A 15,290-nucleotide genomic window follows, 5' to 3' on the forward strand; every position below is an offset into this window, starting at 1 on the left:
TTCGTCCGGCTCCTCCAGCACCTCAAGCGGTACGTTTGCCCTCGGTCCCTGGGGTCGGATCAGGGGATTTGCGGTGGCCCGGGCAAGGGTTCTCGGCCAACGTGTCGACCTCCCCCCGCCCGAGAACGGTGGGGACCCATCGGACGGGCCCGCGGTTCCCAGGCGTCAGGTGTGCCCAAGGCGGAGGGGGGGGCGGGGGGGTGGGCATCGTTCGTTCGTCTTGCTCCTTTGGCACACACATGGCTTCTCCGTTCTCTTTTCCGGAAGACGGTGTTGTGTCAGGGGGCGCGCTGCCGGGGGCCGGGGCCGGGGGCGCGGGGCGGGGGCGGGTGGGAGCGGGTGCTGTGCTGGGATGAGGCCCTTTATCCTCACATCTTCCTGTGGGAACGGGAGCCCGGGAGCTCTGTGGCTTTGCCGCCTTCAGTGGCTTCCTCTGCACAGGGGCCTAGTGCCTTCTGCCTTCCGTTCCCTTCCCCCTAGTGATGGCAAACACGGCCTCTGCTCGTGTCAGCCCCGGGAAGCCAGGCTCCTCCCACTGGCATCGTCATGGAGGAAATCTGGGAGCAGCCCCATTGAGACGTCTCCCCGGCATCCCCCCAGACGGGTGGAAACACGGGGCGGGTGGGATTTCTTGCCGCCTTTGTTTTGGGGCCGGGTCTGGTTTCCTTTCTGCTTGCTGGTGTTCCTTGCGTGCCGGCGTGGGGTGGGTGGGGTGGGGATGTCCCACCACCCTTGCCTCTCAGCCTGGCTGTCGGGGTGTCGCCAAGTGACTTCCAAATGCACACCCGTCCCCGGGCTCCCGGCTTTGCTCAGGCACAGGGGAGCACGCTTGGGCTCCGCCGTCCAGTCCTCCCCCGTGTGCTCTGAGACTCTGCCCTCCCTGCTCTTCTTGCACAGGGCCCGTCGCCACAGGATCTCGAAGGAGGCGGCTCGTTCTGAGGCTGAGCCAGAAGGACGCCCTGCAAGCGCTCTTTCAACGGAACCCTACCCTGGGATAGCGACCAGAGAACGGCTGGCCCGGAGCTTGGCATTGCCGAAAGCAGAGTTCAGGTAGGCCCCCGTCTCTGCCCCCGTTCTCCCTTTCAGGCTCTCCATGCCGATCCGAGTCGGCTGAAAGCACCTGGCGGCCTCTCTCCTCAGAAGGAATTCTCTGTTTGCCCTAGGTCTGGTTCCAAAACCAACGCAGAAGACGGTCAAAGCAGAGCCGATCGCCGCCGTCTGAATATGTGCACCGAGAAGGGGAAGCGGGCCAACGTCCACGCCCACGCCACCGTCGCGCCCGCCTCGACCTCAGTCTTCCTCTCCAGGTAACTTAGCCAACGTTCTCCCAAAAGCAAGTCCCCCAGGAGGGGTCCCGAACCCCCCCCCCCGCCCCTTGCCAGAGAATTCTCTCTGCCGGTGGATGGCCACGGGAGGACCAGAAAAACCAAGGGGGCTGGGGTGGGGTGAGGTGGGGTGAGTGGGGTGGCGGCGCGGGGAAGAGGAGGAAACAGGGCTATCCGGTTGCTGCCGCCCCCGTCAGTGTCCCAGATCGGGGCGCGACGCCCCCAGTCGGCGTGGGCGGGCAGCACTGGGTCCCCCTTCCTTGGCACCCCCCTCCCCAGCCCCCGTCGGGAACTTTAGGCTCCGGCTGCCCAGGCAACCTTGGCCGAGGGGCATGCCTCAGGCACTGGGCGGCAAGGGCGGAGGAGGAAAGAGACACACAGGGACACGCACGCACGCACGCACGCACGCACGCATCCACGATGGGTGCCGGCACCCGATCCATCTGTGGCTGTATTCCTTAGGGCCCTGCCCTGGCTGCAGAGCCACCTGTGGTGGTTCAGGTGTGTGGGCCTCCCCCTCCCCTGCCCACCGTCTGGGGTATCTGTGCTGAGACCGTTCCACGGGCCGTAACGTCCTCTCCTCTCGGTGCGTTCTCTCGTTGGCAGGAGACTCGGCCCGAGAGGCCGGAGAAAGAGGACCGTCATCTCTCCTTCCCAAACAAGCATCCTTGTGCAAGCCTTCACGAGGGATCGCTTCCCGGGGATTGCCGCCAGGGAAGAACTGGCTCGTCAGACGGGAATCCCAGAACCTCGAATCCAGGTAAGTGCTCCCGCCAGCGCAAGGGCCCAGGAGTCAGGAGGGTTGAGCCCTGCCGAGCATTTGGAGCTGGATACCCGTAGGCTGGGGCTGGGGCTGGGGCTGGGGCTGGGGCTGGGGCTGGGGCTGGGGCTGGGGCTGGGCTGGGGCTGGGGCTGGGGCTGCGGCATGGGGGGAGGGGGCCGAAAGCCGGCGGGCTGAGTGGAGGGCTTGGGGCCGCTTGGGGCCGTGCGGGCACCCCCCTCGTCTCCCAGGGCCAAGGGATTGGTTTGCAGAAAACAGCCCTGCAGGAGCCGCCCTGGGCCTGACAGACCAGAGGCCGGGCGGCCAGGCGGGCTGTCGAATGGGCGCGGCGCAGGCGCCGGCACGGTGATCTGGACGTTCACGACTTCTGATGTGCCTGTCTGCCTTTTTGCTCCCCTAGGTATGGTTTCAAAACCGAAGAGCTCGGCACCCCCAGCAGAGCCCGAGCGGGCCCGGCGGCGCAGCAGCCACGACTCCTCCTGCTCCAGAGGACCGAAGGGCCCCACCCGCTGTCCAGAGCACCTCTCCTCCCCTTCGCCCCTCCCCGCCACAGGAGAGCATGCCACCCTCGGCGGCGGCGGCGGCCGCAGCTGCTCCGTTCGGGGCCCCCGCCTTCTGGGTGCCCGGGACTGCCTCTGGGGTCTGTGTGGGCCAGCCGTTGATGATCTTCATGGTCCAGCCCAGCCCGGTGGCTCTCCAGCCAAGTGGGAAGCCACCACCTCCTGCCCAGGTAGCAGTTCCCTGGGCCGCGCGCTCCCCTGCCGTCACGGCCCCCGGGCAGCCTGGGCAAGGGGCCATCCTGCCGCCTGGACAGCCGGAGGCACACATCCCGCGCTGGCCGGGGTCACCCTACGGGGAAGGCGCGGCCCCTCCGCTAGAGCCACAGCCCCAGCCCCGCAGCCTCCCAAGCTCGACGAGCCTCCTCGACGAGCTCTTGGCGGCCGCGGGCGTCCCCGCCTCGCCGGGGCCTTCCCCGGGGGCCGCTGCCGACCACGGGGTGGACCCGGCCCTGCCAGGCGCACCCAGCCTCCTCGACGAGCTCTTGGCGGCCGCGGGCGCCCCCGCCTCGCCGGGGCCTTCCCCGGGGCCCTCTGCCGTCGCAGCGCAACAGGCAGCTCTCGCTGGCACACCCAGCCTCTTAGAGGAAATCTTGGCTGCCACCGGCATCCGCGCCACGCCGGGGCCTTCCCTGGGGCCCTGTGCCGGTGAACGGGCACGCCTCGCCCTCCCAGGCTCACCCAGCCTCCAAGACGCGCTCCTGGCTGCCCCGGGCATCCCGGGCTCGCCGGGTCCTTTCCCGGGGTCCTCTCCTGTCGTCGCGGGGGCCCACCCAGCCTTCCCCGGGTCACCCAGCCTCCTAGAGGAAATCCTGGCTGCCACGGCCACCCGGGACACGCCCTGGTCTCCTCCGGGGGCCCCTGCGGGGGACGAGGGGGTTGAGGCCACCCTGGAAGCACCCCTCAGTGAGGAGGATTACCAGGCCCTCCTCGACATGCTGCCAGGCTCCCCAGGCCCTGGGGCTTAGAGGGAGAGGAAGGGAGGGGGCGCCTTCTCCCCCTGCCCACGTTCAGGTCTCCTTGCCTGGGATGCTCGGGGAAGCCGGGGTGGGGGGAGGTTTGGTGTGTGGGAAGAGGAGAGAACCCCGCCGGGATGTCTACCAACCACTCTGGGGACAAGCCCCCCGCCCAGAGCTGGGCCCCACCCCCAAACAGGGGGACACCCTTATCTGAAGCCTCAAGTAATCCCTGCATGGCAGTGACCGAGAGGCTGCCTCAGAGGGACCATTCCGTGGACCCAAGAGGGAAACCCCCGTGCCCTGCACAGGTGCTTTGGGGTCTGGCTCGTCTGTCTTCTGGTCCCGCCCTTCCAGCAGTCCACCCAGGAGAACTCCTTCCCTACGCCAGGAGCAGCAGACGGAGGGGGAGCGGGAGACAGGGGGAGTGAAAAGGCGGAAAGGTTGGGAGATGCAAGGTGGGAGGGGGCGAGTGGGTGGCGGGAGAGGGTGGGGGGCGAAGGGAGAGAGTGGGGGTGAAGGGAGAGAGGGAGGGAGAGGGAGGGCGGGAGGCAGGGAGAGTTGGGGTACGGTGGGGGGGGGTCGGGGGAGGGGAGGGGGTGCGGAGCCCGCGCCTGGGACTCAGCGTCAAGCCCCCGGGAGACCCCTGCAGGTATCCCTAAAACGCTGCGTCACGGACACGTTGCCCTCGGTTTCAAGGTGCCTGCTCTGGGCGGGTGTCCGGAGGTCAGAGCCTCTGAGCCAGCAGGAGGGACCTACCCGCACAGCCGTTTTCTCGACCATGTCCACGTGTACACACGTGCCCGGTACGCCAGCAAAGGCCAGTCCCCTCCGTGCCTCTCTCTGACCCCTCCTCCCAGTATGGGGTGACTGAGCCCGCCCTGCCACCAGCATCCTCCGGTCACCCGCAGACGGACAGACGTTCTGTACTTGCAAACCCGTCCCGGAACGCATCGACCCAGTGGTTTCGAAGTCCATACGGACACCCTGCCTGTTCCCGTGTGAACCCCCGTGGTGGGTTTAGAAACCCGGGTGGCCGAAAGACTACACTGCCCGAGACGGTTGGGGGCGTGCTGCCCTGGTTCGACTCACTCTGTTCACAGCGAAAGGAGACGCGCCTCTCCTCGTCCATCCCCCGTGTTGCTTCCTTGGCTTAGTGGAACCTCCTTCCCCACAGTAGGGGTAGACTGTCCCCTGGGGCGGGTATCGCCAGGGCACTTGCGCTGGGCGGGGGGGGGGGGGGGGCGGGGGTTGCCTGGGGCGGTGCGGGCCTCAGGCTCCACATGAGAAAAGCCCCAAATGGCGTGAGCTGCCGGTCCAGACGCTGGCCCCTCAGGTCTCTGGCCGGAGCCTTGGGCTCCAGGCAACTCAAAGCCCTCGGGGGTGGCGCTCTGGGACTGCTGTAGGGAAAGGACGCCAAGAGCAGCGCACGGAGGAGTTGGGGAGGGGCAGGCGGGAAACGGAGGCGGGAACAGCGAGGGATCTAGGTGGGGGCGCTGGAGAGAGCGTCCAGTGTCCCGGAACGCCTCGGAGGAGCCGGCGGGGGGCAATCGAGGCCCAGGGACCTGCGGAATGTGAAAAGGCGGGAAACCCCAGGGCGGTTTGGAAGGCAAGGCAGGCTGGGAAAGGAGGCCGGGGGGAGGGGGGGCGGCGTGGGCGGCCACTTCAAAGGGACCTAGGGGCGTTCCCGGGCAGTTAGCTCCCTTGGCACTGCTGAGGGCCCCTGATTGATCCACCCCGGGTTGATCCCACCCCCCCTGCTGCGTGGGACGGCCACAAACCGAAGTCCCCCGAACTGCCCGCCCACCCCGACGGGGACCTGGGCGGTCTGGGGCACGGGCCGTGCCCGGGAAAAGCCCACTCGCTCCACGGGACTCCCTTCACGGTCTCTGCTTGGAAAGAGGCCAGGGGCGGCCCCCTCCATCTACGCACCTAAACCCTGCTTACGTCAATGGGGGCGGAGCCGCCTCCCGCTCTCCAGAGTCCTGAGCTGCTGGGGCCCCGCCCACTGGGCCAGCAGTCTGCAGCGCGCCCGAGTGCCTCTCCCACCATGGCTTCGTCCGGCTCCTCCAGCACCTCAAGCGGTACGTTTGCCCTCGGTCCCTGGGGTCGGATCACGTCTCAGGGGATTTGCGGGTGGCCCGGGCAAGGGTTCTCGGCCAACGTGTCGACCTCCCCCCCGCCCGAGAACGGTGGGGACCCATCGGACGGGCCCGCGGTTCCCAGGCGTCAGGTGTGCCCAAGGCGGAGGGGGGGGGCGGGGGGGGGTGGGCATCGTTCGTTCGTCTTGCTCCTTTGGCACACACATGGCTTCTCCGTTCTCTTTTCCGGGAAGACGGTGTTGTGTCAGGGGGCGCGCTGCCGGGGGCCGGGGGCCGGGGGCCGGGGGCCGGGGGCGGCGGGTGGGAGCGGGTGCTGTGCTGGGATGAGGCCCTTTATCCTCACATCTTCCTGTGGGAACGGGAGCCCGGGAGCTCTGTGGCTTTGCCGCCTTCAGTGGCTTCCTCTGCACAGGGGCCTAGTGCCTTCTGCCTTCCGTTCCCTTCCCCCTAGTGATGGCAAACACGGCCTCTGCTCGTGTCAGCCCCGGGAAGCCAGGCTCCCTCCCACTGGCATCGTCATGGAGGGAAATCTGGGAGCAGCCCCATTGAGACGTCTCCCCGGCATCCCCCCCAGACGGGTGGAAACACGGGGCGGGTGGGATTTCTTGCCGCCTTTGTTTTGGGGCCGGGTCTGGTTTCCTTTCTGCTTGCTGGTGTTCCTTGCGTGCCGGCGTGGGGTGGGTGGGGGTGGGGGATGTCCCCACCACCCTTGCCTCTCAGCCTGGCTGTCGGGGTGTCGCCAAGTGACTTCCAAATGCACACCCGTCCCCGGGCTCCCGGCTTTGCTCAGGCACAGGGGGAGCACGCTTGGGCTCCGCCGTCCAGTCCTCCCCCGTGTGCTCTGAGACTCTGCCCTCCCTGCTCTTCTTGCACAGGGCCCGTCGCCACAGGATCTCGAAGGAGGCGGCTCGTTCTGAGGCTGAGCCAGAAGGACGCCCTGCAAGCGCTCTTTCAACGGAACCCCTACCCTGGGATAGCGACCAGAGAACGGCTGGCCCGGGAGCTTGGCATTGCCGAAAGCAGAGTTCAGGTAGGCCCCCGTCTCTGCCCCCGTTCTCCCTTTCAGGCTCTCCATGCCGATCCGAGTCGGCTGAAAGCACCTGGCGGCCTCTCTCCTCAGAAGGAATTCTCTGTTTGCCCCTAGGTCTGGTTCCAAAACCAACGCAGAAGACGGTCAAAGCAGAGCCGATCGCCGCCGTCTGAATATGTGCACCGAGAAGGGGAAGCGGGGCCAACGTCCACGCCCACGCCACCGTCGCGCCCGCCTCGACCTCAGTCTTCCTCTCCAGGTAACTTAGCCAACGTTCTCCCAAAAGCAAGTCCCCCAGGAGGGGTCCCGAACCCCCCCCCCCGCCCCCTTGCCAGAGAATTCTCTCTGCCGGTGGATGGCCACGGGAGGACCAGAAAAACCAAGGGGGCTGGGGTGGGGTGAGGTGGGGTGAGGTGGGGTGGCGGCGCGGGGAAGAGGAGGAAACAGGGCTATCCGGTTGCTGCCGCCCCCGTCAGTGTCCCAGATCGGGGCGCGACGCCCCCAGTCGGCGTGGGCGGGCAGCACTGGGTCCCCCTTCCTTGGCACCCCCCTCCCCAGCCCCCGTCGGGAACTTTAGGCTCCGGCTGCCCAGGCAACCTTGGCCGAGGGGCATGCCTCAGGGCACTGGGCGGCAAGGGCGGAGGAGGAAAGAGACACACAGGGACACGCACGCACGCACGCACGCACGCACGCATCCACGATGGGTGCCGGCACCCGATCCATCTGTGGCTGTATTCCTTAGGGCCCTGCCCTGGCTGCAGAGCCACCTGTGGTGGTTCAGGTGTGTGGGCCTCCCCCTCCCCTGCCCACCGTCTGGGGTATCTGTGCTGAGACCGTTCCACGGGCCGTAACGTCCTCTCCTCTCGGTGCGTTCTCTCGTTGGCAGGAGACTCGGCCCGAGAGGCCCGGAGAAAGAGGACCGTCATCTCTCCTTCCCAAACAAGCATCCTTGTGCAAGCCTTCACGAGGGATCGCTTCCCGGGGATTGCCGCCAGGGAAGAACTGGCTCGTCAGACGGGAATCCCAGAACCTCGAATCCAGGTAAGTGCTCCCGCCAGCGCAAGGGCCCAGGAGTCAGGAGGGTTGAGCCCTGCCGAGCATTTGGAGCTGGATACCCGTAGGCTGGGGCTGGGGCTGGGGCTGGGGCTGGGGCTGGGGCTGGGGCTGGGGCTGGGGCTGGGGCTGGGGCTGGGGCTGCGGCATGGGGGGAGGGGGCCGAAAGCCGGCGGGCTGAGTGGAGGGCTTGGGGCCGCTTGGGGCCGTGCGGGCACCCCCCTCGTCTCCCAGGGCCAAGGGATTGGTTTGCAGAAAACAGCCCTGCAGGAGCCGCCCTGGGCCTGACAGACCAGAGGCCGGGCGGCCAGGCGGGCTGTCGAATGGGCGCGGCGCAGGCGCCGGCACGGTGATCTGGACGTTCACGACTTCTGATGTGCCTGTCTGCCTTTTTGCTCCCCTAGGTATGGTTTCAAAACCGAAGAGCTCGGCACCCCCAGCAGAGCCCGAGCGGGCCCGGCGGCGCAGCAGCCACGACTCCTCCTGCTCCAGAGGACCGAAGGGCCCCACCCGCTGTCCAGAGCACCTCTCCTCCCCTTCGCCCCTCCCCGCCACAGGAGAGCATGCCACCCTCGGCGGCGGCGGCGGCCGCAGCTGCTCCGTTCGGGGCCCCCGCCTTCTGGGTGCCCGGGACTGCCTCTGGGGTCTGTGTGGGCCAGCCGTTGATGATCTTCATGGTCCAGCCCAGCCCGGTGGCTCTCCAGCCAAGTGGGAAGCCACCACCTCCTGCCCAGGTAGCAGTTCCCTGGGCCGCGCGCTCCCCTGCCGTCACGGCCCCCGGGCAGCCTGGGCAAGGGGCCATCCTGCCGCCTGGACAGCCGGAGGCACACATCCCGCGCTGGCCGGGGTCACCCTACGGGGAAGGCGCGGCCCCTCCGCTAGAGCCACAGCCCCAGCCCCGCAGCCTCCCAAGCTCGACGAGCCTCCTCGACGAGCTCTTGGCGGCCGCGGGCGTCCCCGCCTCGCCGGGGCCTTCCCCGGGGGCCGCTGCCGACCACGGGGTGGACCCGGCCCTGCCAGGCGCACCCAGCCTCCTCGACGAGCTCTTGGCGGCCGCGGGCGCCCCCGCCTCGCCGGGGCCTTCCCCGGGGCCCTCTGCCGTCGCAGCGCAACAGGCAGCTCTCGCTGGCACACCCAGCCTCTTAGAGGAAATCTTGGCTGCCACCGGCATCCGCGCCACGCCGGGGCCTTCCCTGGGGCCCTGTGCCGGTGAACGGGCACGCCTCGCCCTCCCAGGCTCACCCAGCCTCCAAGACGCGCTCCTGGCTGCCCCGGGCATCCCGGGCTCGCCGGGTCCTTTCCCGGGGTCCTCTCCTGTCGTCGCGGGGGCCCACCCAGCCTTCCCGGGTCACCCAGCCTCCTAGAGGAAATCCTGGCTGCCACGGCCACCCGGGACACGCCCTGGTCTCCTCCGGGGGCCCCTGCGGGGGACGAGGGGGTTGAGGCCACCCTGGAAGCACCCCTCAGTGAGGAGGATTACCAGGCCCTCCTCGACATGCTGCCAGGCTCCCCAGGCCCTGGGGCTTAGAGGGAGAGGAAGGGAGGGGGCGCCTTCTCCCCCTGCCCACGTTCAGGTCTCCTTGCCTGGGATGCTCGGGGAAGCCGGGGTGGGGGGAGGTTTGGTGTGTGGGAAGAGGAGAGAACCCCGCCGGGATGTCTACCAACCACTCTGGGGACAAGCCCCCCGCCCAGAGCTGGGCCCCACCCCCAAACAGGGGACACCCTTATCTGAAGCCTCAAGTAATCCCTGCATGGCAGTGACCGAGAGGCTGCCTCAGAGGGACCATTCCGTGGACCCAAGAGGGAAACCCCCGTGCCCTGCACAGGTGCTTTGGGGTCTGGCTCGTCTGTCTTCTGGTCCCGCCCTTCCAGCAGTCCACCCAGGAGAACTCCTTCCCTACGCCAGGAGCAGCAGACGGAGGGGGAGCGGGAGACAGGGGGAGTGAAAAGGCGGAAAGGTTGGGAGATGCAAGGTGGGAGGGGGCGAGTGGGTGGCGGGAGAGGGTGGGGGGCGAAGGGAGAGAGTGGGGGTGAAGGGAGAGAGGGAGGGAGAGGGAGGGCGGGAGGCAGGGAGAGTTGGGGTACGGTGGGGGGGGGTCGGGGGAGGGGAGGGGGTGCGGAGCCCGCGCCTGGGACTCAGCGTCAAGCCCCCGGGAGACCCCTGCAGGTATCCCTAAAACGCTGCGTCACGGACACGTTGCCCTCGGTTTCAAGGTGCCTGCTCTGGGCGGGTGTCCGGAGGTCAGAGCCTCTGAGCCAGCAGGAGGGACCTACCCGCACAGCCGTTTTCTCGACCATGTCCACGTGTACACACGTGCCCGGTACGCCAGCAAAGGCCAGTCCCCTCCGTGCCTCTCTCTGACCCCTCCTCCCAGTATGGGGTGACTGAGCCCGCCCTGCCACCAGCATCCTCCGGTCACCCGCAGACGGACAGACGTTCTGTACTTGCAAACCCGTCCCGGAACGCATCGACCCAGTGGTTTCGAAGTCCATACGGACACCCTGCCTGTTCCCGTGTGAACCCCCGTGGTGGGTTTAGAAACCCGGGTGGCCGAAAGACTACACTGCCCGAGACGGTTGGGGGCGTGCTGCCCTGGTTCGACTCACTCTGTTCACAGCGAAAGGAGACGCGCCTCTCCTCGTCCATCCCCCGTGTTGCTTCCTTGGCTTAGTGGAACCTCCTTCCCCACAGTAGGGGGTAGACTGTCCCCTGGGGCGGGTATCGCCAGGGCACTTGCGCTGGGCGGGGGGGGGGGGGGGGGCGGGGGTTGCCTGGGGCGGTGCGGGCCTCAGGCTCCACATGAGAAAAGCCCCAAATGGCGTGAGCTGCCGGTCCAGACGCTGGCCCCTCAGGTCTCTGGCCGGAGCCTTGGGCTCCAGGCAACTCAAAGCCCTCGGGGGTGGCGCTCTGGGACTGCTGTAGGGAAAGGACGCCAAGAGCAGCGCACGGAGGAGTTGGGGAGGGGCAGGCGGGAAACGGAGGCGGGAACAGCGAGGGATCTAGGTGGGGGCGCTGGAGAGAGCGTCCAGTGTCCCGGAACGCCTCGGAGGAGCCGGCGGGGGGCAATCGAGGCCCAGGGACCTGCGGAATGTGAAAAGGCGGGAAACCCCAGGGCGGTTTGGAAGGCAAGGCAGGCTGGGAAAGGAGGCCGGGGGGAGGGGGGGCGGCGTGGGCGGCCACTTCAAAGGGACCTAGGGGCGTTCCCGGGCAGTTAGCTCCCTTGGCACTGCTGAGGGCCCCTGATTGATCCACCCCGGGTTGATCCCACCCCCCCTGCTGCGTGGGACGGCCACAAACCGAAGTCCCCCGAACTGCCCGCCCACCCCGACGGGGACCTGGGCGGTCTGGGGCACGGGCCGTGCCCGGGAAAAGCCCACTCGCTCCACGGGACTCCCTTCACGGTCTCTGCTTGGAAAGAGGCCAGGGGCGGCCCCCTCCATCTACGCACCTAAACCCTGCTTACGTCAATGGGGGCGGAGCCGCCTCCCGCTCTCCAGAGTCCTGAGCTGCTGGGGCCCCGCCCACTGGGCCAGCAGTCTGCAGCGCGCCCGAGTGCCTCTCCCACCATGGCTTCGTCCGGCTCCTCCAGCACCTCAAGCGGTACGTTTGCCCTCGGTCCCTGGGGTCGGATCACGTCTCAGGGGATTTGCGGGTGGCCCGGGCAAGGGTTCTCGGCCAACGTGTCGACCTCCCCCCGCCCGAGAACGGTGGGGACCCATCGGACGGGCCCGCGGTTCCCAGGCGTCAGGTGTGCCCAAGGCGGAGGGGGGGGGCGGGGGGGGGTGGGCATCGTTCGTTCGTCTTGCTCCTTTGGCACACACATGGCTTCTCCGTTCTCTTTTCCGGGAAGACGGTGTTGTGTCAGGGGGCGCGCTGCCGGGGCCGGGGGCCGGGGGGGGCGGGCCGGGGGCCGGGGGGCGGGTGGGAGCGGGTGCTGTGCTGGGATGAGGCCCTTTATCCTCACATCTTCCTGTGGGAACGGGAGCCCGGGAGCTCTGTGGCTTTGCCGCCTTCAGTGGCTTCCTCTGCACAGGGGCCTAGTGCCTTCTGCCTTCCGTTCCCTTCCCCCTAGTGATGGCAAACACGGCCTCTGCTCGTGTCAGCCCCGGGAAGCCAGGCTCCCTCCCACTGGCATCGTCATGGAGGGAAATCTGGGAGCAGCCCCATTGAGACGTCTCCCCGGCATCCCCCCCAGACGGGTGGAAACACGGGGCGGGTGGGATTTCTTGCCGCCTTTGTTTTGGGCCGGGTCTGGTTTCCTTTCTGCTTGCTGGTGTTCCTTGCGTGCCGGCGTGGGGTGGGTGGGGGTGGGGGATGTCCCCACCACCCTTGCCTCTCAGCCTGGCTGTCGGGGTGTCGCCAAGTGACTTCCAAATGCACACCCGTCCCCGGGCTCCCGGCTTTGCTCAGGCACAGGGGGAGCACGCTTGGGCTCCGCCGTCCAGTCCTCCCCCGTGTGCTCTGAGACTCTGCCCTCCCTGCTCTTCTTGCACAGGGCCCGTCGCCACAGGATCTCGAAGGAGGCGGCTCGTTCTGAGGCTGAGCCAGAAGGACGCCCTGCAAGCGCTCTTTCAACGGAACCCCTACCCTGGGATAGCGACCAGAGAACGGCTGGCCCGGGAGCTTGGCATTGCCGAAAGCAGAGTTCAGGTAGGCCCCCGTCTCTGCCCCCGTTCTCCCTTTCAGGCTCTCCATGCCGATCCGAGTCGGCTGAAAGCACCTGGCGGCCTCTCTCCTCAGAAGGAATTCTCTGTTTGCCCCTAGGTCTGGTTCCAAAACCAACGCAGAAGACGGTCAAAGCAGAGCCGATCGCCGCCGTCTGAATATGTGCACCGAGAAGGGGAAGCGGGGCCAACGTCCACGCCCACGCCACCGTCGCGCCCGCCTCGACCTCAGTCTTCCTCTCCAGGTAACTTAGCCAACGTTCTCCCAAAAGCAAGTCCCCCAGGAGGGGTCCCGAACCCCCCCCCCGCCCCCTTGCCAGAGAATTCTCTCTGCCGGTGGATGGCCACGGGAGGACCAGAAAAACCAAGGGGGCTGGGGTGGGGTGAGGTGGGGTGAGGTGGGGTGGCGGCGCGGGGAAGAGGAGGAAACAGGGCTATCCGGTTGCTGCCGCCCCCGTCAGTGTCCCAGATCGGGGCGCGACGCCCCCAGTCGGCGTGGGCGGGCAGCACTGGGTCCCCCTTCCTTGGCACCCCCCTCCCCAGCCCCCGTCGGGAACTTTAGGCTCCGGCTGCCCAGGCAACCTTGGCCGAGGGGCATGCCTCAGGGCACTGGGCGGCAAGGGCGGAGGAGGAAAGAGACACACAGGGACACGCACGCACGCACGCACGCACGCACGCATCCACGATGGGTGCCGGCACCCGATCCATCTGTGGCTGTATTCCTTAGGGCCCTGCCCTGGCTGCCAGAGCCACCTGTGGTGGTTCAGGTGTGTGGGCCTCCCCCTCCCCTGCCCACCGTCTGGGGTATCTGTGCTGAGACCGTTCCACGGGCCGTAACGTCCTCTCCTCTCGGTGCGTTCTCTCGTTGGCAGGAGACTCGGCCCGAGAGGCCCGGAGAAAGAGGACCGTCATCTCTCCTTCCCAAACAAGCATCCTTGTGCAAGCCTTCACGAGGGATCGCTTCCCGGGGATTGCCGCCAGGGAAGAACTGGCTCGTCAGACGGGAATCCCAGAACCTCGAATCCAGGTAAGTGCTCCCGCCAGCGCAAGGGCCCAGGAGTCAGGAGGGTTGAGCCCTGCCGAGCATTTGGAGCTGGATACCCGTAGGCTGGGGCTGGGGCTGGGGCTGGGGCTGGGGCTGGGGCTGGGGCTGGGGCTGGGGCTGGGCTGGGGCTGGGGCTGCGGCATGGGGGAGGGGGCCGAAAAGCCGGCGGGCTGAGTGGAGGGCTTGGGGCCGCTTGGGGCCGTGCGGGCACCCCCCTCGTCTCCCAGGGCCAAGGATTGGTTTGCAGAAAACAGCCCTGCAGGAGCCGCCCTGGGCCTGACAGACCAGAGGCCGGCGGCCAGGCGGGCTGTCGAATGGGCGCGGCGCAGGCGCCGGCACGGTGATCTGGACGTTCACGACTTCTGATGTGCCTGTCTGCCTTTTTGCTCCCCTAGGTATGGTTTCAAAACCGAAGAGCTCGGCACCCCCAGCAGAGCCCGAGCGGGCCCGGCGGCGCAGCAGCCACGACTCCTCCTGCTCCAGAGGACCGAAGGGCCCCACCCGCTGTCCAGAGCACCTCTCCTCCCCTTCGCCCCTCCCCGCCACAGGAGAGCATGCCACCCTCGGCGGCGGCGGCGGCCGCAGCTGCTCCGTTCGGGGCCCCCGCCTTCTGGGTGCCCGGGACTGCCTCTGGGGTCTGTGTGGGCCAGCCGTTGATGATCTTCATGGTCCAGCCCAGCCGGTGGCTCTCCAGCCAAGTGGGAAGCCACCACCTCCTGCCCAGGTAGCAGTTCCCTGGGCCGCGCGCTCCCCTGCCGTCACGGCCCCGGGCAGCCTGGGCAAGGGGCCATCCTGCCGCCTGGACAGCCGGAGGCACACATCCCGCGCTGGCCGGGGTCACCCTACGGGGAAGGCGCGGCCCTCCGCTAGAGCCACAGCCCCAGCCCCGCAGCCTCCCCAAGCTCGACGAGCCTCCTCGACGAGCTCTTGGCGGCCGCGGGCGTCCCCGCCTCGCCGGGGCCTTCCCCGGGGGCCGCTGCCGACCACGGGGTGACCCGGCCCTGCCAGGCGCACCCAGCCTCCTCGACGAGCTCTTGGCGGCCGCGGGCGCCCCCGCCTCGCCGGGGCCTTCCCCGGGGCCCTCTGCCGTCGCAGCCGCAACAGGCAGCTCTCGCTGGCACACCCAGCCTCTTAGAGGAAATCTTGGCTGCCACCGGCATCCGCGCCACGCCGGGGCCTTCCCTGGGGCCCTGTGCCGGGTGAACGGGCACGCCTCGCCCTCCCAGGCTCACCCAGCCTCCAAGACGCGCTCCTGGCTGCCCCGCGGCATCCCGGGCTCGCCGGGTCCTTTCCCGGGGTCCTCTCCTGTCGTCGCGGGGCCCCACCCAGCCTTCCCCGGGTCACCCAGCCTCCTAGAGGAAATCCTGGCTGCCACGGCCACCCGGGACACGCCCTGGTCTCCTCCGGGGGCCCCTGCGGGGACGAGGGGGTTGAGGCCACCCTGGAAGCACCCCTCAGTGAGGAGGATTACCAGGCCCTCCTCGAACATGCTGCCAGGCTCCCCAGGCCCTGGGGCTTAGAGGGAGAGGAAGGGAGGGGGCGCCTTCTCCCCTGCCCACGTTCAGGTCTCCTTGCCTGGGATGCTCGGGGAAGCCGGGGTGGGGGGAGGTTTGGTGTGTGGGAAGAGGAGAGAACCCCGCCGGGATGTCTACCAACCACTCTGGGGACAAGCCCCCCGCCCAGAGCTGGGCCCCACCCCAAACAGGGGACACCCTTATCTGAAGCCTCAAGTAATCCCTGCATGGCAGTGACCGAGAGGCTGCCTCAGAGGGACCA

The 15,290-nt window shown here is 68.3% G+C and overlaps 3 protein-coding genes across 3 annotated transcripts; all 3 read left to right on the forward strand.

Moving 5' to 3' along the window:
- The first annotated feature begins 1,402 nt into the window (after positions 1 to 1,402).
- LOC108634793 (nascent polypeptide-associated complex subunit alpha, muscle-specific form-like) lies at positions 1,403 to 4,776 on the forward strand. Its single transcript, XM_018045043.1, has 4 exons — positions 1,403 to 1,455; positions 1,932 to 2,085; positions 2,507 to 3,586; positions 4,480 to 4,776. Exons 1-4 carry the CDS (start codon positions 1,403 to 1,405, stop codon positions 4,774 to 4,776), a joined length of 1,584 nt encoding a protein of 527 aa, XP_017900532.1.
- Positions 4,777 to 5,668: 892 nt separating this feature from the next.
- Positions 5,669 to 9,168, forward strand: LOC108634794 (double homeobox protein 4C-like). Its single transcript, XM_018045044.1, has 5 exons — positions 5,669 to 5,703; positions 6,597 to 6,751; positions 6,866 to 7,010; positions 7,638 to 7,792; positions 8,209 to 9,168. The coding sequence occupies exons 1-5, from the start codon at positions 5,670 to 5,672 to the stop codon at positions 9,166 to 9,168; spliced, it is 1,449 nt and encodes a 482-aa protein (XP_017900533.1). The 5' UTR covers position 5,669.
- A 2,202-nt stretch (positions 9,169 to 11,370) lies between these two features.
- Positions 11,371 to 14,242, forward strand: LOC108634795 (double homeobox protein 1-like). Its single transcript, XM_018045045.1, has 5 exons — positions 11,371 to 11,405; positions 12,301 to 12,455; positions 12,570 to 12,714; positions 13,342 to 13,496; positions 13,910 to 14,242. The coding sequence occupies exons 1-5, from the start codon at positions 11,372 to 11,374 to the stop codon at positions 14,240 to 14,242; spliced, it is 822 nt and encodes a 273-aa protein (XP_017900534.1). The 5' UTR covers position 11,371.
- Positions 14,243 to 15,290: the final 1,048 nt, after the last annotated feature.

Source organism: Capra hircus, unplaced genomic scaffold, assembly GCF_001704415.2.
Source record: "Capra hircus breed San Clemente unplaced genomic scaffold, ASM170441v1, whole genome shotgun sequence".
Taxonomy (NCBI): Eukaryota; Metazoa; Chordata; class Mammalia; order Artiodactyla; family Bovidae; genus Capra; species Capra hircus.

Bases quoted from the DNA above. Each gene is read 5' to 3' on its own strand.
- LOC108634795 (XM_018045045.1), top strand. From the start codon at position 11,372: ATGGCTTCGTCCGGCTCCTCCAGCACCTCAAGCG. The intron at 12,456-12,569 runs GTAGGCCCCCGT...GTTTGCCCCTAG, and splicing joins TTGCCGAAAGCAGAGTTCAG to GTCTGGTTCCAAAACCAACG. The intron at 12,715-13,341 runs GTAACTTAGCCA...TCTCGTTGGCAG, and splicing joins ACCTCAGTCTTCCTCTCCAG to GAGACTCGGCCCGAGAGGCC.
- LOC108634794 (XM_018045044.1), top strand. From the start codon at position 5,670: ATGGCTTCGTCCGGCTCCTCCAGCACCTCAAGCG. The intron at 5,704-6,596 runs GTACGTTTGCCC...CTTCTTGCACAG, and splicing joins CTCCTCCAGCACCTCAAGCG to GGCCCGTCGCCACAGGATCT. The intron at 6,752-6,865 runs GTAGGCCCCCGT...GTTTGCCCCTAG, and splicing joins TTGCCGAAAGCAGAGTTCAG to GTCTGGTTCCAAAACCAACG.
- LOC108634793 (XM_018045043.1), top strand. From the start codon at position 1,403: ATGGCCACGGGAGGACCAGAAAAACCAAGGGGGCTGGGGTGGGGTGAG. The intron at 1,456-1,931 runs GTGAGTGGGGTG...TCTCGTTGGCAG, and splicing joins CTGGGGTGGGGTGAGGTGGG to GAGACTCGGCCCGAGAGGCC. The intron at 2,086-2,506 runs GTAAGTGCTCCC...TTGCTCCCCTAG, and splicing joins TCCCAGAACCTCGAATCCAG to GTATGGTTTCAAAACCGAAG.